Source organism: Akebia trifoliata, chromosome 6, assembly GCF_017979445.1.
Source record: "Akebia trifoliata isolate Shusen 1 chromosome 6, ASM1797944v1, whole genome shotgun sequence".
Taxonomy (NCBI): Eukaryota; Viridiplantae; Streptophyta; class Magnoliopsida; order Ranunculales; family Lardizabalaceae; genus Akebia; species Akebia trifoliata.
The window spans coordinates 8,916,659-8,943,245 of NC_141380.1; the positions used below are offsets into that span (position 1 = coordinate 8,916,659).

At 33.7% G+C, this 26,587-nt stretch overlaps 4 protein-coding genes across 6 annotated transcripts; 2 read left to right on the forward strand and 2 right to left on the reverse strand.

Annotated features, from left to right (window-relative positions):
• Positions 1-2,409: 2,409 nt before the first annotated feature.
• Positions 2,410-3,101, reverse strand: LOC147400105 (small ribosomal subunit protein eS17-like). Its single transcript, XM_086445710.1, has one exon. The coding sequence runs from the start codon at positions 3,002-3,004 to the stop codon at positions 2,579-2,581; it is 426 nt and encodes a 141-aa protein (XP_086301836.1). The 5' UTR covers positions 3,005-3,101; the 3' UTR covers positions 2,410-2,578.
• A 5,709-nt stretch (positions 3,102-8,810) lies between these two features.
• On the forward strand, positions 8,811-11,914 carry LOC147400106 (large ribosomal subunit protein eL42-like). The gene is made up of 4 exons (XM_086445715.1): positions 8,811-8,902; positions 11,261-11,440; positions 11,522-11,596; positions 11,692-11,914. Exons 1-4 carry the CDS (start codon positions 8,900-8,902, stop codon positions 11,749-11,751), a joined length of 318 nt encoding a protein of 105 aa, XP_086301841.1. The 5' UTR covers positions 8,811-8,899; the 3' UTR covers positions 11,752-11,914.
• Positions 11,915-12,167: 253 nt separating this feature from the next.
• On the reverse strand, positions 12,168-16,141 carry LOC147400107 (uncharacterized). 3 transcript variants are annotated; one of them, XM_086445714.1, is made up of 4 exons: positions 16,014-16,141; positions 13,533-13,812; positions 12,784-12,837; positions 12,168-12,576 (listed from the first exon to the last, which is right to left on the reverse strand). In XM_086445714.1, the coding sequence occupies exons 2-4, from the start codon at positions 13,731-13,733 to the stop codon at positions 12,343-12,345; spliced, it is 489 nt and encodes a 162-aa protein (XP_086301840.1). In that variant the 5' UTR covers positions 13,734-13,812; positions 16,014-16,141; the 3' UTR covers positions 12,168-12,342. The 3 variants fall into 3 exon arrangements, with proteins under 3 accessions (XP_086301840.1, XP_086301839.1, XP_086301838.1); XM_086445713.1 differs by lacking the exon at positions 16,014-16,141 and adding an exon at positions 14,594-14,613; XM_086445712.1 differs by lacking the exon at positions 16,014-16,141 and having other exon boundaries at positions 13,533-13,918.
• A 3,096-nt stretch (positions 16,142-19,237) lies between these two features.
• On the forward strand, positions 19,238-25,391 carry LOC147400108 (transcription factor DIVARICATA-like). The gene is made up of 2 exons (XM_086445717.1): positions 19,238-19,700; positions 24,666-25,391. The coding sequence occupies exons 1-2, from the start codon at positions 19,291-19,293 to the stop codon at positions 25,153-25,155; spliced, it is 900 nt and encodes a 299-aa protein (XP_086301843.1). The 5' UTR covers positions 19,238-19,290; the 3' UTR covers positions 25,156-25,391.
• The last annotated feature ends 1,196 nt before the right edge of the window (positions 25,392-26,587 follow it).

The following is a 26,587-nucleotide window of genomic DNA, read 5'->3' on the forward strand; positions in this document are numbered from 1 at the left end:
TAGGAGAGGGGTATTTATAGGAAAATGGGTGAAGCAAAAACAAAAAAAAAAATCATGTGTCCAACAATCATATTTTTTACCATTGGAATTATGCCAACGCATACTTTCCTGGACAGCATATTCATGTATATGCGAGTATGGCATATGCAATTTTTTATTTGGATTTCGCATATGCGGCCACATTTGACAACACTAGGCACAAGAAATGAAACCAAAGCTTTGCCACCAAAGGGCAATGAATCAAGATATGAGCAATCGAGTCACCATTCTCTCTACAGAAAAAACATGTATTTGGCCCAATAAAGCCTATGCTCATAAGGTTATCAAAAGAAATGATTTTTCCATAGGCCAACAACCAAATGAAGAAAGCCACTTTCAAAGGTACTTTGTAACCCCAAATGGGACCCCACAGGGAAGGAAGACAAACCGTGTGAGGACAACGCTGAACAGAAAGATCATACCAAGAAATTTATATCCTTTGTACAAGTCCATTCCCTCTTATCAACCCCCGAGAGCTCCACGAGAACTTGATCAAGTTTGAAGGCCAAATATGCCAGCTCCTGAATCTCCCAATCATTAGAATCCATTCTGAAGTCGAAATCCCATGAAAAATCATTCCCAAATCGGTTCAAGAAGGCAGTAATGGGAAGATCAATTTTCAAGGACAGATCGTAGAGTAACGGGAACTATATGGCTAGTGGAGAATTGTCGAGCCACATATCGTCCCAAAAGCAAATCCTGCCACCACTCCCAAAAGTAAAGGCCACCGACTCCCTAAAATGAGGACCTACACTCATAATACCTATCCTCAAACTTCACCCATAAAGAGACTTCACCTCCTTACTTCCCCATCCATGAATCTTTTAACCATGCTTTGTCTTAATCACTTTCCTCCATAAAATTGACCTCTTCTCTGAATCTCCATAACCAATTCCCTAGCAGGGTCACATTTGACAACTTGAAGCCCTTAATGCCCAACCCCCCGATCTTTTTCAGGGAGCAAATCACATTCCACTTAATCAAATGAAATTTTATTTACCCTTCCTTATTGTTCCACAAAAAATCCCTAATCAACTTTTCCAACGACAACTCGACACTCTTGGGGATTTCATATAAAGATAACTGGTATACTCAAATACTCGAAAGGGTGCTCTTGATCTGTATGGCTTTGCCACCTTTCGACAAATACCTCACTTTCCAAGAATTCAACATCTTCCCCCACCTTCTCAACAATAGGCTCCTAGATTTCTCTACACTTGAACCCTGCCCGAAAGGAAGACCTAGATACACAGATGTAAAGGACCCTTGCTTACACTCAAACCTCGTCCCACTAAAGACTACAATAATATATCAATGTGATTTGAACCTTCAGCACACCTACCTGGTCTGATCATTTATTGCTCTTTGTTTTTAAATTCTAATGACATTTTAATGCAACAGAGATGCTGTCTCATTTAGACCTCTTAACTTTCAGACATTTTCCTCCCTTGCAAGCATGTATACTTGCAAATATACTCACTATACTTGTAGAACGGCAAGTTTGTCTACTTTGTAACCTAAGCCACTCCTTGCTTACAGCATTCTAGACTCTACAAGATCACCCAAAAATTAGTCATTTATCCCAAGAGAGGAAACACATAGAGCTTTAATCTCATAAGATATTGAAAGAAGTAAAGTGAGATAACAATCGTCACTTTCATCAAGACATTAGGTGTGGGCCCTTGAACTCAGCTTTTGTCCACGTTTTCTTTGCACAATAATCCTGAAGGCACATCAGACTGATTTCAAACATATTAATCCAAAGCATACTAATAAAGGAGATGATTTTTGACAACGATCACACAAACCATGTCACAATATTATATCAAAAAGATTGCTCCAGTGCCAACTAAGAAAAGAATTGAGTCAGCTTTTTTTTCTTTGAAAGAAACCAATATGGTATTGACTGATATATTTGATACAAACTGATACATCCTGATACATACTCGGTACATCCAACGTTTTGGAGTCAACGTTTTGTATTGAACTCAGCCAGTATTGATACGTATCGACCGATACAATTCGATATTTTAAACCATGATACTAACATCATCAAAACTGTGTCATAAAACCCTAATGACTTTCAAAAAAAAAGAAAAAAAAAAATAGACTTCAAATTATAACATAAGCATTGAAATCTATGATGAAATCAATCCAATGCTTGCTAATCTTCACCTCTAACAAGAATCATACAAACTAAATTGAACCCAATACCATAAAATGGATCAAAAGCACACTTAACTGCTTATTTCCCACAACAATCACAAAAACCAAATCAAACCCAGATCTTTAACAAATCCATAGACTCACACCCAGAAAATAAAATTCATAAAAGAGAAACACACACAACTGTCCATTCCCACAACAATGTAACAAAATTAAAGTCATAATCATCAAAATTTAAATTATCTCCATTATAACAAGTAAAGAGTAATCATCTAGGAGTCCAAAACAAACTGAAATCTCCATATTAAAAGAAAATCTCGATTAATTGAAACAAAATACCAAATTCACCACTAACCCATAAAAGCTTATATTCTCAATATCTCCTTCCAGGAACACCAGCACCTCCCCTACCGAAAGCCGGCGCAGGACTGGGATCAGCCTGCTTAACCACACCAGGAAGATCAGACATACCCAAAGCAGCAAGCATGTCGATGGTCTCCTTATCGACTTCGATGAGATCAGTCTTAATGGCGGACTCATCAGGTACGAAATCCATGCGACGCTCTCGCTCCTCTTCTTGGAGTTTGAGAGAGATCCCACGAACTGGGCCTTTTTGGATTCGTTTCATGAGATGGGTTGAGAATCCAGCAATCTTGTTGCGGAGACGCTTCGAGGGGATGATGGCGACCTCCTCCAACATCTTCTTGTTTGTGTGGAAATCTAAAGTCATCCTCGAATAGTACCTCTCGATCACTTGTCGAGAGGATTTCTTCACTGTCTTCGTGCGCACCCGACCCATCTTAGCTGCTGCTGCTGCTGCTGAAAGAAGCTGAGGAGGAAATCTTTGCCTGCAAAAACAAAAGTGGAGGAAGCGAAGGAGACGAAGAACAAATCTAGGGTTTCGATTTTTTATATCTTTTTGAGGAGTTTGGGTTACGGGTAGGGCATGAAATGGTGCGGATAAGATCCGATATCTATCTATACTACGGTGTTTGTAGTAGACTCGTGATGTAGTTGTTAAATTGCATTATGAGTGAGTATATTCATATTTACAGGGCTGTCAATTGGACGACGTCCAGATCGGATCTGTGTTGATTTGGTACTGATCCAATAAGAATCAGATCCAGAATTAATCCGATAACTATTGAGTCGGATTTTATTAGAACTTTGTACATCTCAATAAGTATATAATATAATTTATATACTTTCTAACATATTATCGAATCGGGACATGATTTATCTAGATCTAATCCAATAAGATGTCAGATCGAAAATCTTATCTGATTGGATCCTCATTGGAATCAAAAACATCAATCCAAGCCCGAAGTTATTGGATCGGATTTTAGGTCTAATCTGATCCATTAACAACCGTACATACATATTTTAGATTTTGATAAATAAATAAAAATCATTACTGAATTGGGATTTTACTTTGCCAAGTCACTACTCGGTTTGAGTTGAATTGCATTTCCTATTAGATTAGATACGAACATTCGTGATATGAATAAATCATCCTTAGATTCAGGCCAATCAAATTAACTTGAGTCACGTAATGTTAGGTCAAGGGATATTATAAATTAGGGGTGTCAATGGGTCAAGTTCGGGTCAATTCCACATATATCCAAAATTGGATCCAAACTTCAACATCGATTTTGGTTTCGAGTATGAGATCTTGGAACCAGAATTGACCCAACAAATACCTGATACCCATTAGTTACCCATTAATATAAGAATAATAACTATTTTGACTTGATTTCTAAGGTTCGTTTTGCTCAAATGAATTATCACATTTACAATCCAACACCATAACCCTCTAAATTTCATCCAAAAACTCATATTAAAAAAATCGAAAATATTTATTTTGAGTTTGATCTAAGGTTTTGAGAATAGACGGCTAACGAACTTTCACCTAATTTTCTAAAATTTCTGCAATGAAAAATAACTTTTTTTTAATATTTTTTTTCAAAGTTCATAGAATTTTGTCTTCCAGCAACCCTAAATCACCGGATCATGGTTTTTTATGCCACAAGAATAGACCAAGTAGCCTTTGTAAGGCTAGAATCCTTACTAACTTAGTAAGGTTAGTTGGACTGTTCTATTTGTTTGTACTTTGAATGGAGTGTTTTAATCTTTAAAAGCATTAAAGATGAGAAAAAAAAAAAGAATCTAACTTGTAAGCAGTGAGTGTAATTTTGTTCTTCTTTGAAGTTGAAACTTGAGAAGGAGAGAAAGAAATATGGATAAAGGTTTAGAAAATAGAAAGAATTGAGACTTGAGACTTGAGAATTAAGTTATTTGTTTGAGAATATATTAAATATTGAAATATCCCTCCATAATAATTAATTACTATTGATTAATTATACTACTAAATAATAAATATAAACATCATCTTAAATAATTTTCTTCAATAAAAAACATCCTATTTACTCATTTACCCAATGGGTACCTAATGGAGACCCGATTCTCAATGTGTCCTTAAAATTACTACCCATAACTAAACCCAAAAATTGATCGGGTCTTTCATAGTGGACCCCAAATCGATTAATCGATTTTAGGTACATCGAGTAATTGGGTATCTATTGACACCCTTAAATTAAATCATATTCGATCCATTATTTTATTTGGATAAGAAAACCCGGAATTTGATTTTCGGATCACTCAAATTTCGAGTCAAGATATTAAACCATGTGGAAGAGTTGGGGTGGCAATGGGTCAATTTGTGCTGTGTTGAGGTAAGAATATTATGAAAATTTACCATACTCAAACGCAACTCATTTAATAAACACGTCAACAACTTAAACCCAAATCCAACCCATTTATAAATAGACATACCTGACCTGACCCATGTATAACTATTTAATAAAGTTCTAATCTTTATTGGAAAAAAATAAGTTCCATTTCCACTACCAAAAATAAAGTCACAACCATAAATAAAGTTCAATGGTGAAAAATAACTTTGTTTTGAATTTTTTCAAAGTTCATAGAATTTTTTCCTTTACACCACTTGTGGCATCGGATCATGTATTTTGATGCCATAAGGTGATGTAGTCAAAAAAATCTTTTTTACTAACTTAGTAAGGAAAATATTTTTCATTATTATTACATTTGACTAAGCAAAATGTATTTCATTATCACATGCCTTATTTAGTAAGATCTAAGATCTTACTAAGGGTCATTTTTCCCACATGGATCAGGAATCAAATAATACATGCATCTAGATTTCAATGAAAAAAACATGTTCAAAAAAGTATAAACGTAAATAAAGAAATAACTTCGTAAAAAAAGTATTTTTTCTTCCCAAAACTAAAAGTTTAACCACTAATTATTTGAAAAATATTTTAAAACACCCTCTATATTTTATTAATTTAAAAAAATTGTATTATGAAAAAAGTTATAGAAAATTCTAGTAAAAAATAAAAGTAATTTAAAATTTTCTTAAATAATTATTAATATATTTAAAACTACACATTAATGACAAAATAAAAGGTCAGTTCTTTACAGAAGCCAGCTCCAACTCCAGAAGCTGGCTTCTGGAAGAAGTAGAAGCCCAGAGCCTGAAAAGTCACATCCAACAGAAGCTTGTTCGTTACGAAAGCACATAAGCCAAAAATTGATGTTCGTTTGACGATTTTTTATTGCTGGATTCTGATAAAATGATTAAAATACCCTTAATGTTGATAATGCACAAAAAATTATCAGAATACCTTAATAAATATATAGTTACACTAAATATATATATATATATAATAAATTTTTCTTAAAAAATGATAAAAATAATTATTTTTAATTTAAATAAATTTATAAATTTTATAATTTTATTGAAATTTTGACAGCATCTCCTCTTAAAAATGGACATATAAAATTTTCCTGATCAAGAAAATACCTGCATTCACAGCCCTTTTACAAGAAAATTTTCTTTTTATAAATTATAACAACTACCTATAACTTACTTTTAATTGCTTATAAGCTAACGTAAATACGTTCTTAAAATACCCCTCCACAAATGTGAAAACACCCATCATCCCTTTGAAACAAAAGATGTGATTTTAAATCACTAAGCCCAACAGAAACTTCCACTATATCAGATTGGACGATATGTGGTCATAGAACAAGTTATACTATACAGGAAAAACTATAACTTTTCCCTTCAAGTGGTCATGAACAAATGCACATTAGAGATTTCTTCAAACAATCTTAAGATCTAAACTAACATACTATCAAAATTCTCATAAAATCATCAAAAACAACAAAGAATAATGTCTTTAGCTTCACACAACCAACCATTAGAACTTCACAAACTGTAACTTCATTTACTGGACGAAATATCAACATAGAAAAGATAAAATCTTTTAAGACTCAAACTAACAAAATATCAAAATTCAGATAACACCATAAAAGCAACAAAGAACATTGTCTATAGTTTCACACAACAAAAAAATTAAAACTTCAAAAATGGTAACTTCATCTACTTAACAAAATGTTAGCGTAGAAAAGATAAAATCTTTCGTTAGAGAGCTGCTATCGGCACCCCAAATATTTTGCTTATCACACCCCAATTTTCTTAAATTATTTATCACACCAAATATTAAAACTCACACTTACAACATTACAAGATTTTAGCTAAAATTATAATCTCAACATTACAAAACATATAACTCTTTGAAATAATTTCAGTAGTTGTTTATAATTATGATTAGGCTCATACAAAATCCTAAACCCAAAAAATAGCAATCTAGCTATAAAAAAATGATCTATTGGCATCGCAACTTTTACTTAGTTCGTAGGTTATAAAAATGACAAATGCATGTTTTGGGTCTGAATTGAAAGATTTTACAATTTCAAAACGCTTTTTCTTATTCAACAGAGCCATCCAATTGCAAGTATGTGACATTGCTTTGAAGTAAAACTCCAAATATTAGATAAAACTGTGGGTGTCAATAAACATTATGAAGTTGGTTTACAGTTACAAAATCATATTAGGAAACATACTCGACATCTATACCCTAAGTAATATGATATTTTAGTTATGTTCAGAAAGTTTTTTGTTTCTTACATAAAAATGACACAAATATTTAAGTAGATCTATAAGATGGAAGTCTATCCTATGATTGCAAAGCTGTGTTTAGCAACTTGATAGTTGGATCAACAAACTCATGAGTTCGTAGGTTAAGATCCAAACTAATAAACTACCAAAATTCCAATAAAATCATTCAAACCAGCAAAACACACACTATAATTTCACACAACCAACAATAAGTGGAAGAAAAATTGAAGAAGACCAGACCTGAATGGGGAACAGTTGGGTAATTCCTCGTCGAAAGAGCGCGGAGACGATCTCTTCCGAAATCCCAAGTTTGGAGATGTCAAGAGGGTTACCTTTTGTGGAAAAATAGGGGCCATTTGTTTCGATAGTGATGGGGAATCCAACGGAGGAAGAGGAGACATGAAAGGTGGACCTACGAGGGTTGGGGTTGTTGGAGATGGAGATGGAGATTGAAATTGGGGAGAAATTGGAGAGGAGAGATGGTGTCAAATTAGGATTTTTATAGAGAAATGTTGTTGAAGGTAGAGGAGAGAAGAAGATGAGCATCACCATTAGAAGAGGTTGAAGAAGAGAAAGAGATGATTTGATTTTTATGGACGAAATGAGTTTTTGCTACAGCTTGAACTGTTGAAAATTCAACAAAAGATGGAGGGCATTTAGGTAATTTCATCTTAACCGTTTTACGGTAATGGGCTTCGCGCAAAAGCCATTTGAAGAAGCGGGCTGAGGGCGACTTCAATAAAGAGTCGTCTTTGGACTTTATTTAAACTCTGCGAAGCAAAATAAGCCCAAACGAACATCTTTCGCCTGGCTTTTTGGGCTTAAAAGTAAAATAAGCTGGAAAAGCCAACTCCAAAAGCCCAAACGAACAGGCCCTAAACGATTTAAGCAGGTTGACGCTCTTAACCCGGACTCTTGACCCTTGTAATAATCATGTTAGACAGGTCAATACTATTATGACTCAAATAAGTCGGAGCTAGTAAAGAGTCTATGATGGGCAATTGCTCCCACAATTTTTTTTATATATATATTTTTTACATTCTTGTTTGTATGTTTTATTTTGAGATAACTTTGTATTTTCAACTAATTGCCCTCACATAATTTTTTTTTTGACATCCTTGCTTGTATACTTTATTTTGAGATATCCCTTAATTTTCAACTAATTACATGCCCATTTACCCCCATTCCATCACCTCTTTCTAATTTTTGTCCCTCTTCAGTTTTTTTTAAAGATGATATTGCCTCTTGACTTGGACCTTCTCTCGTAGATTAATTGGAAATGATCTAAATATCTTTTTTTCTTCAACTTTTAATCAAAAATCTCTTAATTTCTTCTTGAATAAGTCATCTTCAAGTTCTTCAATTGTATCATTAACCATAGTTTGCCCTAAGTACAAGAAAATGTTGACTTCACCCCTAGACCCCAAATCTAATTAGGATTCACTCAAATCCACTAATTTCGTGTCGACCCATATGCCTAATAACTAATAAGTCACTCATTTACCCATGTAAGGGTATTTTAGTAATTTAAAGGTACAGATTCCTAAACCCTAATCATATGGCGCCATTTAAAGTCTAAAATGCTTGAAGTTCGTTTTTTGACCCTCTACTGTGTGCGAAACTGCAACTCCGAGAGATCTTCTTGCAGCAATGGTAAGTACTTACCCACAAAACCATTCATTTTAGTTTTCTTTATCTCACCATGAAACCCTCTTTTACTGACTGAAACATGAAATTCTCAAATTACTTAGCTCATAGAGAGAAAATATATATATATTTTTTCCTTCTAACTCAGACTCATTTTGTTGCTTCAAACCTTGATTTAACAAGACCATATGTGCTACCAAATGACTTTGTGTTATATGAAAGAAGAAATTTAACTCTTTTGCTTGTTTTCATGGTGATAAATGGCATTTCACTCAGATTTTTATCTTTATTGTTATGGTTATTGATAAAATTTTATTGGTTTTTTTGTTTTTTTTGTTTTGTTGTATTAGGAAATCTGATACAATCCCATTTGAACATTTGCAATTTCTGTTATATATATATATATATATATATTGATTATATATAAGGAAACTGTACTTCATTTGGGCTCTGGAGTCTGGATAATTGTTTATATTTTAGTGGGTTATTTTGGCTGGATTTGAATCCTCTTTGGATAAGGCTTTGGTGATGCTGTTGATGGGTTTTTTAATGAATATTCGACACCGGTGATTGTAAATATATGTATTGTGTTTGTATGTGCTTTTTTAATGGTAGAATGGACTTGGTGCTCATTTATTGATGTTGTTGGTGCTGTTTTGAATTATAATTGATGGGCCCAACCTAGGGAATCTCCTTACAAAAAATTTATCGGATCCGAGTGATTATGGCTTTTCAGCCTCGGCTTTCTGGGTCGGTTTTTGCCTATCTCCCTATTGAGCTCTTACATTTACTGTCTTTGGTTGAGCTATGGACAAATTGGGATGGGGGAACATGGTTCGTTTAGGCCCCAAACCCTTGGGACAATGCTTTGATGATGATATGCAAGAGATGTAACTAGAATTGAATTAATGTCCCACATGCAAGTTTTTTGGATAAACTTTGAGGAAATACATGGTTATGGGCATGGTTTAAAATCTTGTTTCGTTTCAATTTTTCTATTTTCTTGATAACCAATTCCTAGATATTATCGGAACATTTGATATATTTTGATGCATTCATATTAACATTTAAATAGTCCTTCAAAGGAGACTGAGGTCAAGGGGCATGTTTTCAGTTTGAAAACACATGTATTTCAAATATTTACCAAAACATGGAGGAGTTTGTCTAAACCCTTTTAAGCGAGTTTCAGAGGAGAATCCAAGGTCAAGTGGAGGCATGTTATCAGTTTGAAAACACATGTGTTTCAAATATTTACCAAAACATGGAGGAGTTTGTCTAAACCCTTTTAAGGCAAGTTTCAGAGGAGAATCCAAGGTCAAGTGGTGGCATGTTATCAGTTTGAAAACACATGTGTTTCAAATATTTACCAAAACACGGAGGAATTTGTCTAAACCCTTTTAAGGTGAGTTTCATAGGAGACTCCGAGGTCAAGAGGGCATGTTATCAGTTTGAAAACACATGCTGCTTCATTGCATGAAGAGCTAGAGAATTTTGCTCCAGGCAGAGTGCAAGTCATTTAAAGAATTTAGAGGGTTGTTTTTGTGAGGATCTTTCGTTTGGGTGGGTTTCAGTTTTTCATGAGGGTAGTAGTCCCCAATTTTATGTTTATCTGTTCTTTTGTTTGGTAGGCCTTTCGACCTCCATTCCTCTTTTAGTTTATTTATTTTTGTCCATATTTGGTCGTTTTGATTGGAGACCTGCTTGGATGTCAGTTTCAAATACTTGTTGAGGCAAAACGTTATGTATATTTATAAATTATGTATCACATTGGGTCCTTGGGTTAAATGCTATGGATATAGGAGTATGTGGTCGATGTGCCTCATGGCACTGTTGAATGGAGCAGAAATTAGATTTGGTTGCATAGAAGTTCTACAGTTTTAATTTGTTTGGAATTAACATGCTACTTAATATCTTGGGGTGAACACTCCCTCCTGGTCTTCTTATCATATCTTCTATTCATCATTTCGACATTTTTTAACTTCACACCGACACAAAAAAAAAAAAACCCTTTATTTAGTGATTTATGTAATCTTGGACCTATAAAGGAGTGCTGTTGTGTTTCATATTGCATCGATTTATCAAGTTAAAACAGCTATAGTTGTCGATAATATAGATGTACTTGGGTTTATTGAATTATTGGATGACACCATGGTTTATTGAAGGGCTTTCTTATAGTATATTTTCATGTATTCCTCTTATTTAGATTTAAAAAAAATCCCTTTTGAGTTAAATATAGATGAAATATTGTTTTAGAATTAAGTTAGAGCTCACTCAACACTGTGGTTCTACTAGATTGTGAACTGCCGTTTGTATCTTATTGACTGAGCACATGTTTCTAAAAGAAGTGTGACGTGCGTTCTACAGGTGAACGTTCCAAAGACAAAGAAGACATACTGCAAGAACAAGGAGTGCAAGAAGCACACCTTGCACAAGGTGACACAGTACAAGAAGGGGAAGGATAGCATAGCGGCCCAAGGGAAGCGTCGTTATGATCGTAAACAGTCAGGTTATGGAGGACAGACCAAACCCGTCTTCCACAAGAAGGTAAGAATCCATCTCTTAAAAAAGCAATTTTATTTTGCGGGAGTCAAGCTGAAATCCCCTCATCTCATAATTTTATTACAGGCAAAAACTACGAAGAAGATCGTGCTGAGGCTTCAATGTCAGAGCTGCAAACATGTATCCCAGCATCCAATCAAAGTAGAATTTCTACATTTTTATTACCCATTTTATGGCGGCTGTTGTTTTGATATTTTACTTTTTAATTAATTGGATTGTAATTTATGGTTTTGCAGCGGTGCAAGCATTTTGAGATAGGTGGAGACAAGAAGGGGAAGGGGACTTCTCTCTTTTAAGATGATTATGGCTTGTTCAAGCGAAATTTTATTAACTTATTTATTGCTGACCTTATTTTTGAGTTGGAAAGTATTTTAGAATCTTTTTTATTTCGCAAATTCGGTGTAATGTTTTTGTTCAAGACATCTTGATGGCCATCAAGTTAGCAAATTTCTATATTAACCCGCCAATTTTACTTATAGCGCCACAATTGTTTCCCCACACCGCGCATTATCTCAAACACCAGTTATGTATCCTCGACCTCTCTCATCCTCTCCAATGGTCTCTCTTCTTTAATTTCTCTCTACAAATTTGCAAGAAGTTACTACTTACACAGCATTTGAATCCCATATCCTAGCTTCAAATTTAACTTTTTTGGTTTGATTTTTTTAATTTTTTATTCAAGTTGTAATTTATCAGATCAAAAAGCACTTCATGCATGTAAAAAATGCTTATGTGCTCATTGCTTTGCACTTTGAAATACTTTTACAACTCTTCATTAGATATCGAGAATCAGACGTACAGGCTCTATTAAAAAATCCAAAGCTATATAATTAAAGCAAATTTTGAAAGTGAATATAAGTTCTTTGATCCATCCACCACACCACCCCTTACACTCTAGAGATCTCAACTGACTTTTTGAGGGCTTCAAGTAGGCTTCTCATGATTCTGGGCTCGCCGGGAGGTGACTGATCTTTCAAGGTTCCATTCCTTATAGCTCGAAAGGTAGGACCAGAACTTTGGGTTCCTGGAAAAACCAAGCAATCTATGTACACAGGAACTTCTGTCTTGCCGTCTCCGATTGTGATGAAGCCCAATCTAATTCCTCTAGATATCTTATCAACCTATTCAATTGAAATCAACGCATTAAGGGTACAATTTCATAAAAAACTAATATAGATAATTTAGAGATTTTAGAGATAACTTATATTTGTCAAAACTTGGCTATCACTCGTATTTAAATATACATTCCATTTTTTTTTTCTTTTAATTTTCGTCTTTCTCTTGCTCTTTTTATTTTAATATTTCCATTATTATATTTTAATACTAACCTTAAGAGGCATCGGAAGTGGCAGATTGGCTCCTTGGCAAAGACTGTTCGCCCACTGTTACATCCCCAAAATATAATCAAATTAATTTTTTTTAATTAGAACTAGAATCCCAAGACATGGCACACTCAATCAACTCTCTTGACGTGACAAGTTCGAAAATCATAGATCTTTACGCCTTGGGATACATAGCTGCACTTCCCCATGAAAATGTATATCTCAAGGGAACTGTGTACTTCTGAGGCATACAGATCTACGGTTCGAACTCGTCAGGAGAGTCATTCCTTTAAAGGGTCCTACCCAAAACTCATAGATTACTTATCCTAAATCCCATACAGGCTCATGTGCCATGGAGCACACTTTTCGTAATCTCTGATACGTGACCATGGCCCAAACTTTGTTGAACCCATGGTTCAAAGTTTTGTACATTCTGATTTCAGCCAAGATTGGCACAAAATATTGACCCGGAAACATTGAATGTTTCGGTCGAGGCCATCATGATTTTTCTCCTTACTGAAGCATTATATCAATAACAAGAATTTAAACCTTGGTTGAACCTACATAACCAAATTTATCTTGATTGGTGGTGATTACTTAAGCCCACTAGGAATAAATGTTGTAATCCAATGGCTAGAGATCACCAATCAGATGGATGTTTGATGTGGATCTAAATTAATGTGCCTCAACTACAATGTGAGATAAATGTTGGGTAGCTAAAATGTAGGACAGAGCTGAGTTCATGTTACAAATACCTGGAATAGCAAGCTTTCGAACCTTGGAATATCGATATTAAATGGTAATTTCATGGTTCCAAGAGACACTCCATCCTCCTCCTCGTCATCAGCTTTAACAATGTTGTCATTTTCCGATGAGGCCTTAGATACAATGGTCAGATTCCGATGACCTGAGAACTCGATCAATTTAGAGAACCCGTGGTTGTCCTTATTGAACATGACTTTCCGAGAATTGCATTGAAGCAATGGTGAGGAGAGTGGCACGTGCGATGCACCATGCCTTGGCTGGATGAGTTGCCTGCAAGCAACAGCAGCCATTGCTTCTGAGGAGACCATAAGACCAAGAAAAATATGAGGGCATTGAAATGGTGATATTATGGGTTGGATAAGATAGTCTTTGAGATTGGAGATCAACCACAAGTTTATGAGGTGGAAGATTTTATTTTTTTTGAAAAATTACCAAAATAACCATCAATTTCTCTAAAATTGTTAATTAATTAATTTTAGGAGAACATAATTACAGTACGCCCGAGCTTGGAATCACACCAAAATGATGGAGAACTCACATATCTTATTTTTTTTCATTTTCCCTCCACAAGTTTGATAATATTTAAGATATTCTCCTAGAATTTTAAATTAATAGCATGCCCCTTTGACCTTGGTCTTTTGCAATACACTGAGGAAAAATGACCAAATACCCTCAACTTCAACTTAGAATAAATAAATTAAAAAAAAAACTTGATTTTTTCTTCCCAACATCTGCCATCTTCAATCTTTTTTTAACCCTGGTCATCACTTCAACCTTTGGAGCCACTCATCTCTGTCTACCCCTATGAACCGGGTTCATTCTTGAGTGGCAAACCATGAATCACAAACCCAGAAATCAGTTACCATAGAGCTAGACTGCCAAAAATCAGAAAAATGTTACAATATAATGGGGTTGTTCCTTATACAACCAATAGGCTAGATAAAATTTAGGTTCTGAATCTTATAAAATTTCATTTACAAAGCAAACTTGAATCATCACTTGTTTCTTCAGCTTCAGAATTCACACTCACATCTACACTAACATCACTGACCTCATCGATAATCTTCTTCCCACGTCTATTTTTAAGAATAGTTTCTGATTTCGTCATTAACTTAATGTATTTCTTCCTCACATCCAAGATGGGATGGGTCTCCATTGCAGAAACATCATTATAACCTTCTTTGAGAATCACAGTACATGTCTTGTTCTTCAATGAAAGGTAGAAGATGTGTGGGTGTCGATCAAACGCCTTGTAAAACTTCTGGGGCAACCCAAGATGGGTTCGGAGGCATAAAAGCGTTTTTCTTTGTGCGGAGTGATCAACAAAGAGACTAAGCAATTCATGAAGAACACCTACAACCCGTTTCTCCGAAACATCACTACATCGATTCAAATGTGTATGGTCCTCATAGGGGGACATGTAGGGAAGATTTTGAAACTCATCTAACCAGTTTGAAATCTTCCTTTTCAATCTCAACCCCTTCGAAGGGAAAAGAGGGAAAGCAAGTGGCATCGATGATCCCTCCAAATAAAGTCCCCTCTTTACTGCATTTTTCTGTAGCGTCGACAATATCTTCTCGTGGGTATCGACACTCAATCCTCTAAGCCCATCTCCCATTTCAACAAATTTGAAAGAATCATCCAAATTAATTTCTGGGTTTTTCAAGAAATCATCTGGTAACCCTAAATACCATTGCATCCCATGAATTATCTTCAATGGGAGCCTCTTCTCCTTACTCATTAGTATCAGTTTCTTTAACCTGTTAACAAGATCCAGCCGTCGATCTAAATAAACCACTCGCTCTTCTCTATCGAGATCGACTGCTTCAGGGGTCAACCTAAACCAAGGTAGATTGTAATTTGGGCCTGTAAATTCTTCAAATACAGAGGGGAATTTCCTCAAAAAACTGGCAACTTTTTTGATGGGTACCCCCAATTCGAATCTGCTCTTTGAAACTGCAGAGATTGGGATGCATCCATCGGGTTCATTGGCAATAAAGTTTTTAAGAGAGATTAATGGTTTTAGTTCAGGGGAACTGTGGATGATTTCGATGGAATCGAAGAAAGAGTCTTTCTTCCATTTCATCTTCACATCGACATAGTTGGATTTCTGGGTGTAGTTGAAAATGGGTTGTTCTTGGTAGAGGAGAATTGGTCTTGGATTTGGAGAGGAAAGAAGTAATTTTTTCAGTTTTGTGAGGTTGATTCGATTGAACAACATGGTGCTGGGTTGGGGGAGAAAAATCTAGGGTTTAGTGTTTTAGGAAAAGCTAACTCTTTGTTCTTCTATAAATGTGATGCTGCTGGAGACTGGACTAAACAATATGGTTGGATAAGGGGGAAAAATTCAAGGGTTTAGGGTTTTAGAAAGTTTACCCCTTCTTCTCTTCTAGAAATGCTATGATGCTGATTTGAACAACCTGGTTTGGTTTGGGTAGAAAAATCTAGGGTTTAGGGTTTAAGAAGCTTACCTCCCCTTTACTGTTCTGATGCTGCTGCCCAGATGATCCCTCTCTCACATACAAATTAACAGAGAGAGAGAGAGAAGGGAGACGACCAGTTTTTTGAGTTGGCCAACGACCAATGGTGGTCTCAGTTGGATTTGAGTAAAATGGGAAGAAAAGAAGAGAGCTTCTATTAACCCACCAATATTTACTTATATAACACACCAATCTACTGAAATAACTAAATACATGGGATTGGTGTGTTGTAATGGTGTGTTGTAAGTAAACGTTGGTGTGCTAATATAATTTTTTTAAAGAGAAAAGGATTAAAGAAGAATAATAATGAATGCACAACTGACATGGTAAAAACACATAACCACACATCTTTTTCTTATGTATCCCGATGAAAAAGATCTATGATTTTGTGTTATTGCCACGTTAGCCGTGTGCATTCATCACAACTCTTAAAAGAAATATTCTATTGCGACGCTAATTTTTACTTATAGCGCTTTGAGTATTAATCCTTCATTGGTATCCTATTAATTGAGGGTTTCTAAGAAAATGTTGATGTGGAATAGAATGTCAAAAGAATTGAATTCTATTTTATGATGGACTATAAACAAGTAGGCTGAAAAAATTATCCATAAAAAAGAATTCAGAACGAATTGGTAAATCTCTCTCTCTCTCTCTAAAAAACCTCAATTATCGAAGATTGAGATATTAATCAAGCAGTTGTCGAGTCAGCTGAAATTATTTGTGGGACCTATGCTTATCTTTGTATGGAGTGGATTAAATATCCACAAAATCTTTTATTATTTTCTAGTATTTAATTTTCTTTAACAATTTAATTTTACTGATTATGTATTTAAGGTATTTATTAAGTAGCAATTATAAATTGAAATATTTAATTTTCTTTTATTGTCAACAAAATCTTTATCATTTTCTAGTATTTAATTTAATTTTCTTTACCAATTTTATTTGACTGATTATGAATTTAAGGTATTTATTAAGTGAATTAAAAATCCATTAAATTTCGTATAACTTAGGTAATTATTCTTTTACCATTTTTGCTCTTATACAAGAGTATGGCAAGAATGTTTTAAGGACTTGGGAGGTTTTCTTGTCTGAGAAAAAGATAATGAGAAATGATGAAACAAATTCTCTTCTTCTTTAGAGTTTGTCAATTCCAACCATGGTTTCAAAACTCATCCGAAATCGAGACGTATTGTCCAAGTCGTTTCGGTATCAAGCATGAACAAGATAAATGCACAAATCAATTTTTAGAACGAGATTTAATACCTCACATTCATTTTTGAAATTTTTGGACGAGATGTCTCAAACGTATCGAAAAACTCGTCAAAAACTACTCGGTATCAGGCATAGACGAGATAAGACGTGAAATCGAGTTTTAAAACCATGGTTCCAACTATTATTATGTCGTCTTTAGAGTTACATATTTCTATGTAATGGCATCATAATGTGTTGAATTGTGTGCATTACCATACTCATTCTCAAGAATGCCTTTTGCTTTGGCATTTGGTATCATGGTTAAAAAACTTGTTTTTACGTCTCATCCATGAACGAGATCGAGTCGTGTCGGACGAGTTCTCTAATATGTTTGAGCTATCTTGTTCGACAATGAGAAAAATGAATTGTAAATTTAAATCTCATCTGATATGTTTGACTGGTCTATCTGTCTCTTTGGTGGACGATACCAAGATGTATCGGACGAGATTTAAAGTCATGTTTGGGATAGAGGGAATTAATCATCCCCGCATAAGCTCAAATCCTTCCCTAAAATAGTATTTTGTTGGAATGAAATCCTCCCTAATTTTTCCTCAATAACTTGATGGTCCATTTTGTATGTACTTTTTCCTCAATTGGTGAGATTGATGATTCAATTTGTGGAGATCAACAATTCAAATTATTAAGATCGACCAAGATCAACTTTTACAACTGTCGAGATCAAAAGATTGTAAATTGTTGATCTCGACATTTGAACATGAGTCAACCATACCAACAATCAAATTATTGAGAACAAACTTGTTAAAATCGTCGATTTCAAGATCAAAATTTCAATGGTTTATCTTAGATGATTTGAATTCATCATTATATCCACATGAGGGATATTAAGAAAGAAAGATTTTAGTAACAGGGTTGTTAAAATACGACCCCAAAATTATATATATTTTAAATAATGATGCAATTCACATAATAAAAAGTGAGGGGTATTTAGGTTAAAGTCTAGAGAAATTTACTCGACGATAGGGATTTAGTGATTTACTAGGCAGATTGATCTGTTGTTGTTGTTGTTGTTGTTGCATTTTTATTATAAAACAAAACTCCTTTGAAGTTCTGAAAAATCCAACGAAACCTTACTTTATCAAGATTGTTACTCAACAAACCTTATTGTATCAAGTTTGTCACTCAATCAACTGAACTTACATTAATATTTTAAAAGAAGAAATTCCTATAACCCCACTCCCAATTCTTTAAATTAAATACTTATTAGGGTAAATTACCATTTCACGAGTTGAATATGATGAAATTCCAATTTTAGCTCATTGTTCATTTTAATTTCTTAAACATGAAGTGCAAGATCTCAGATATTTTTAAGTGACGATCTCGTTCATGTAAAATAATAAGATCGTTGATATTTATTTTTAAAATGACTGTTTTATCAGTTAATAAAGTGACTATCTCACTAAAAAGTAGCGAACCTACAAGATCATCAATTTTATAACCATTGAGATTGTCACCTTTCAAACAAATTTTAACTATCTTGCTACTTTACATTAGCATCAACGAGATCGTTACTTTAATACATGTAATCTTGCTCTTCATGTTTAAGAATTAAAATAAAAAAATAAGACAAAACGAAAATTTCATCAAATGTTGATCATGTTTTTTCCCTTTCTTTTTCAATCGAGTTCTATCATAAAATTGGGAGTGTTACGTTGTCCGATTGCCAATCTGACCAAGTGGGCCCAACAATATCTTTGAGATAGAGAATTGATGCAGAAAATAGGTATTTGATTTAAGAAATGAAGGTTATTATAGACATTTCCAAATAAAAATTAGAACAGATAGGTCTGCCGATTAAATCTCCAAAGTTAATTTAAGTATCCCGATTCAATTAAAATACATCTAAAATTAACAAAAACGTGTTCAACAAAACCAACTAAAAAAACAATATTTATTTCTATTTCTATTTCTTTTCTTCTCCAATAAAACCTTGCACGTAAATAAAACTTATCCAGTAATTCTATCTTTGAAGATAAAGATTAGAGTTATCCAAATCACGATGTTTCCAAACGATTTATACAGGATTACAAACAATTCGTCTCCATCGGATTACTCACGTGACAATATAAACTGGATAATAGACAATTCGTTTCCATCTCTGCTTCCTTGGTCACGTGACGAGGATAAACTCTTTGAAGAAGCTCTCGTACTTGTCCCTGAAGGCACTCCAGATCGATGGAGAATAATTGCAGATAAAGTTCCTGGAAGAGCACCATTGGAAGTTGAGGAACATTATGAGGTTTTACTTCACGATCTAATTGGGATTTTTGAAGACCGAGTTGAGTTACCATGTTATAAAGATGACGAGTTGGGATCGGTTACGAGTCAGATCACTTCGCATGATTCCAAGAATAAGAAGACTGGGTGTGGGAGGAAGAAAGGGATTCCTTGGACCAAAGAAGAGCACAGGTTAGTAGATTTGTTTTTTCTTGGATTCTTCTTTCTTTCTTTCTTTTTTAAAGAAAATTTAGGATCTCAATGAAAGCTTTTCTTTCTCCAGAACTTTGTCAAAAACTTAAGCAAATATTTTCGGGAAAATATTTTGTATGAAATCATAATTTTTTAACCTAAAATTCTTGTCTCCATCGACTTGAGAGAGGAGAACTCTACCCGCAAACGAGGATTGAGATTTCCCATCAAACAAACTACTGAGATGGTAGGCGCAGATGTTCATAGGATGCCAGTTACGGATCCCTAGGAAACTTCAAATTTTTTTTTTTTTTTTTCCGTATAAAAACCTAATTTTTTTTTTTTTTTAAGGAAGAGTAAAGCTAACCTTACTAACTTAGTAAGATTTCTAATCTCAGCAAGGGTACCCATTTAATTGAAACCAAATCGGAACCGTTAGGTTCTATCTTAAAGAGTCTCTTTCTAGTTGCTCTGGAACAATTAGAAGATTCTTTAGAAGAAATACAGGGTTCTGCTTTTGGCGGCAACATGTTATTGGGTGGTGATCCCACTTATAAGGTCAAATCAATACGTTCTAAGAAGAAATATGATTCTCTCTTTTTCCATCCAATTTGTGTTCATTATAGGATACCTAGATGGTTAGAAATCCTTTATTTTTTCAACCCGATCGCTCTTTTAACTTTGGAATAAATTATCATTAGTCATTCATTGAATGATAAATCACTACAAGTGACGGAGATACACGATTTAAATAAAGGAAGATCCAATATTTAAAAATTGTATCTAGAATGACTGGAAAAGTGGAAACAAGACCAGATATAATTTGATCGTTATGAGCAAATCCAAAATCTTTGTAGACATAGCCAATCATTAGTTCCCAACCATGGGGCGAGTGGAATCCGATACATAAATCAGTTAATAAAAGAATAGAAAAAGCTTTTATTGTGTCGCTTAAGTTATAGAGGAATTCCCGAACCCAAGAATTAAGAATGACAAGTTCTTCATTACCCAGAATAGAATAACCACTTAGAATAGCGAAACAGATTATATTTGTCGAGAAGTGCAAAATGGTATGGATATGACCTTCATTATGCATCTTGACCAATTCTATCGTTTCTGTGTGGATTCCTATACCAAGCTTTTGTATATGTGTCTCCGGGTACTCCTTTATCATTTCGTCCAAAAGGAATAGTTCTTCTAATTCTATGAATTTTTCTAGAACGTTCTTTTCTTGAATATAAGTCAAAAAAGTTTCGGATTGCCTAGTATTCCACCAATTAGTAACCTAAGCCGGTGTTTGTTTCCGCTTTTTTAAGCGCGATTTTCCGCTTTTGCTTTAAAAAACTGCGACTCACTCCGAAATTACCGTTCGGTAATAAAAACCGCGTTAACAAATTGCGTTTTGAAACGCAAATAACATAAGCCGCTGAAAGGGGCTTTTTACCATCGCGTTTGCGGGTGAATCTGAAGTCGAAAAACTGCTCAGCTCGAAAGACCGAAATACCCTTCTTCTTCCCTGCTCTTCTTCTTTGCTCTGCGACTGAACCACACCGCAACTCGACGGATCACATCCGTTCTCCGTCTCTATCTCTTCTTCTCGACAGCACGCGGCTGTTCTTCTGTCACACCTCTCTTCTTCTCTCATTTTCTTCTCCGTTGAAGAACCACACACAGCAGTTCGATTTTTACTCAACAGATCACAAATCTGTTATTCTCTTCATCTCTTCGTCTCGAAAATACATCGAACAACAGATCAAAACTCTCTCTCTCTCTCTCTCTCTCTCTGAAAAGTGAAGTCGAATCCATCCATCAACCTTCGATATACATACGTCTCTCGTGAATCTCCAGGTACTTCGACTATTTTTTCTAGGGTATTAATTTCCACTAACAGTTCTTCTCTATATTTATTTATTTTTTAATTATTATTTTTAAATTTCAGATTTTTAGGTTTGCATTTTAACAAATAACGACATTTCGTGTTAATTTAGTGAATTTTGAAATTTTTTTTATATTTGTTTATGAATCAATTTGAAGTTTTTATTGAAAATTTTTAATCCTGAATCTCAGATGAGTAAAGTTTATGGTCATGTGCTTGTGATTTAATCTATATTAATATTTTTTCCATGGAATATGGAGAATTTTTCTGTTTATTAATTTATTTCTAGTTCATCTGTTGCTTTACATGTATGTTGTTTGCACGTTGTTTTGATCTATCTGAGGTGGTTAAATATTATGTTTCGTTTGAAATTGGAGATATACACTTGTTTTTAGGGATAAATGATTGGGCAGATGCTTTTCTATTTTCAGGTATATTTTGTTCTGATTTTTTAGAGATCCCATCATAAATAAGGGTCCCGTTCAGCAACAAACATTTTGGCAAAACATTTTTCAAAACATGGGTTAGAGGTTTTGGAATGGGCTAATTTTTGGTGAGGATGATCTCTACGGTGAGGAGATCATCCTCACCAAAAATCAGCCCATTCCAAAACTTCTAGCCCCAATTTACAAGTTGAAAAATCGTGGACCGTTCATTTTTTGTAAACCATTTTTGATGGGGTTAGAAGTTTTGGAATGGGCTGATTTTTGGTGATGATGATCTACTCACCGTAGAGATCATCCTCACCAAAAATCAGCCCATTCCAAAACCTCTAACCCATGTTTTGAAAAATGTTTTGCCAAAATGTTTGTTGCTGAACATTTCCTCATAAATAAATATGGGTATTTGTGGGAACTTGCAGATTCTAAAACATATAGGAGTTTTTATAGGTTGAAGTAAGGGAGTTTTATTTGGGTTTTTTTCGGAATTTTTTTTTTTTGGGATATTTTTTTCTCATGCTTTTTGAAAAATTGAAGTATTTGGTTATGTTCTTGGTATTGTAGAAGTTCTATTTCCTTCAAAATGTTATAAGATACAGATATTTCTAAAATAAATAGTAGTTTTTTGTTTTCTATTTGTTTTGTGAGATTTAATAGTCTTCTAAAATTGATTTTATAATAAAGTTTATCGGTCAAGCTCTATCTCATATTAGTAAGAGGTTTTTAATAATTTTTATAAATTTTTAATGAATTATAAACATTTTAAAATTAAAATAATTATTTTTATAATTTTTTTATCAATTATATATATATATATATATATATATTAATGTAATTATATATTTATAGGGGTATTCTGTTAATTTTTTATGCATTCTAAGTGCATTATCAACATTGCGTATTATGCAGGTATTTTGTTTATCAAGAAAATTTCATATGTCCATTTTTAAAAGGGGATGCTGCCGAAATTTCTATAGAATTATAAATTTTTAAAGAATTATAAACATTTTAAAATTAAAATAATTATTTTTTTAATTTTTTTATATAATTTTATTATATTTATAAGGGTATTTTGGTAATTTTTAATGTATTTTATGTGTACTATCAACTTTAAGGGTATTTTGGTAATTTTTAATGTATTTTATGTGTACTATCAACCTTAAGGGTATTTTGGTCATTTTACCTTAATACAGTAGATTCTAGAAGCTGTATCAAACAGTAATTATCAGATTCTGGTCAACAGCACAACACTTTTACAAAGCTCTATCAAACAAGCTTTTCAGTGTTTCAGCTTCTGACAGCAGAAGCTGACAGCAAATTCAAGCAGCTGAATCAAACGGGGCCTAAGATTCCAGACTTTTATTAAATGAGAGAGAGATCCACTAAGACAAAAATACTATAGATGCAAGATATCGGAGGAGAGAATAATTATCCGCAACTTCTGATCCTTTCTACAATTAGATCTTATGCCCTCAAGTAAAACCCCATTCGTAGTTCTTATTATTGATTCCGATAAACTCAATACTTGTTCGACTTGTTCGCTCCAAAGAAAATAACTTATTTGAATAATTTAATGCTCTACTTGATCGAATTTGAATATCCGAAATAGATTTATTTTGTCATTTTTTATATTATAGATAATTTAAGGCATTCTCTTATATCAAAATGAATGCATGTCAGATAAAATTCTTCAATTTTTTTTATTATTAAAACTTAAAATATGCTATATCTTCTAAAAATTTATTTCTTTTAATTAAGATAAAAAAAATTGAAAAAATTATTAATTTGTATATTTAATGTTATAAATTATAATTAAGTTAATAATTTTGCATACCCGTTGAATATTTAAAAAAATTATTCATAACCACACCATTATAGATAGTCATTTGGATGTTCCCCTTGGTTGCTCTTCAATATAAACCATTTTTTTTTAAAGTAAATAAAACTTTTATTCAAATTTTGTAATAAAGTCAATCTATTTCAAATAAACTTCATTATGTGAAAGAATCGCATTTTTTTTAAAGACAAAAGTTTTGAAATATTTATTATTTATTTTTTTTTAAGACAAAACTTTTGAAAAAAAAAAATTATAGTAGAATTTTTTTTTTAAATCAAGCATTTATTGGCTTAGCCTATAACTATATATATATATATTGGTCAGGTTGCCATATGAGAAAACATATGTAAAAATAATGTAACATTAATAAAATTTTAAAATATGAGTTAGAAATTTTGGATTGAGCTGATTTTTTGTGAGGATGATCTCTATGATGGGAAGATCATCCGAAAAAAAAAATCAGTCCAATCTGAAACTTCTAACCCCATTAAAAGTGATTTAGAATGTGGACCATCGATTTTTTGTCAATTTTTGTCACTAATTTGTAAATCACTTTTGATGGATTTAGAAGTTTCTAATTGAGCTGATTTTTTGTGAGGATGATCTTGTCATCATAGTGACCATCCTTGGAAAAAATCAGCTCAATTCAAAACCTCTAACCCTTAATTTGAAAAATCATTGTTTTTTCATATATTTTTATATATGGCCCTTGAACTGCCCCCATATATATATATATATATACTTTGTTTTAAATATAATGGGTCCAATGAAATTAACTGTGAACTAATTTATGTTATTTGTTGGTGAAATAGGCTTTTTCTACGTGGACTGGAGAAGTATGGGAAGGGTGATTGGAAGAATATTTCAAGAAATGTGATTGTATCGCGAAGTCCCACTCAGGTAGCTAGCCACGCTCAAAAATACTTTCAGCGTCTAAATTCGGAGAAGAAGAGGTCTAGCATCCATGATGTAACCATCAATGATGACCCCACTCCGCTTGTGCCATCTGGCGATTCGATTCAACAAGTAATGGGCCCACCGAGATCCCTCCCAGGTCAATCATACATTTTAGTGAATGATGATCATATAACCACAACGGATGACCCCACTCTGCTTCTGCCATCTGGCAATGCTATTCCACAGGCAATGGGCCCACCAAGATTCCTTCCAGATCAACAAGATCAACAAATGATGACCCCACTCTCGCGGATATATTCAACAGGCCATGGGGCCCACCAAGATGCCTTCCAGAATCTAGATCTGACTTGTGAAGGATTTTCTATTTTTTTCACGCACACCTAAACTAGAGCATTTTTGTTTTGTGATGTTTTTTTTATTTTTCTAAAACCCCAAAATGCCCTATAATGAATTACCATCAAATCTAAGGGAAAGAAACCCTACCACCACCTCAAGATACGTGATGCAAGATTAGAAATTCAAGTCAAAAATTTTTTTTTTTTTTCAATTTATTCCTAAAATGGATCTTGTTCATGATGGAACTCGGACCTGAATTGTACCCAATTGGATCATTTTAAGAGACTCTCAAATTAACTAAGGGCCTGTGTGGATACACCTCTCCGTGCAAGAGCAAAAACTCAACCACTCCCCGCAAGAGCAAAAAACCTCTCCGCGGAAGAGTAGGTCTTTGAAGCTTCTCCACAAAGAGCAAAAAACCTCTCCCCGCAAGAGCAAAAACCTCTCCACGCCAAAGCAAAAATCTATCCAAACGTTTGCTAGCTCCCCGCAAGAGCAGAAGTCGTCAAGAAACTCTATCCAAACGCAGTATAAATAATTGAGATGAAGTGAAAAATCACATTATTAACGCTACATGCATAATCTCATGATAGGGTTATGGTCAAGTACACAATTGTACACAATAATACAATACAAACTATTATAACAGTCAAATAGTATCATACATATTGTTCCACCTCTGATCTTTGGATCCAATCTCTTCTAAAAAACAAGAGTCGTGATAAAATGATGCACCATAATGTACGTGATTTGTACGTGTTTAACGTAGAAAATGCACAAATCCATAGATCTTTTTCTTTAGGATACACAAGATAAAAGATCTACAATTCTGTGTCCTTGCCATGTCAACCACATATATTTTAACGCATCATTTTATCATTATCCAAAAAATAATATTTTATTAATTTAATTTCTTTTAAAAATAAAACTTCGATCATAATTGTCAGTTCAAAATGAGTTGGATTTTGGATCGGATCCTAACATCCCCAATCTTTCCTCGTACTTCCCCATGCAGGATAGTTTACAAATCTTTTTATAAAAAAAAGTGATTTTGGCAACATGAGGAAAACTCACATTCTTATTGGTCCACCATATTGAAAGCATCCAATTACGAGGTCTCTAAGACTAATTACCCATCTTAAAGAAATCTCAATTAGGATTTAAAATGAGTCGGATTTGATCTAAATATATCCATATTTAGATCTAAATCTAATTCAAATCCTACTAGATGAACCATATCCAAACCATTTTGATTTTACTTAATCCAGGTCTAATCTGATCCGACCAAATTGCTTGATTCAATTAAGATAATTTTAGATAGTACAACATTTTTTCTTTTATACTTTTTGTTAATTGTTATAATATTCTTTTTGACCAGTATGATCATTTTGTAAAAAAGGTATTTTGAAAAACCTAAAAATATTATTTTCTAAACAATGTATAATTTGAATCTAGACGGATATATGGATGGATTCGTATA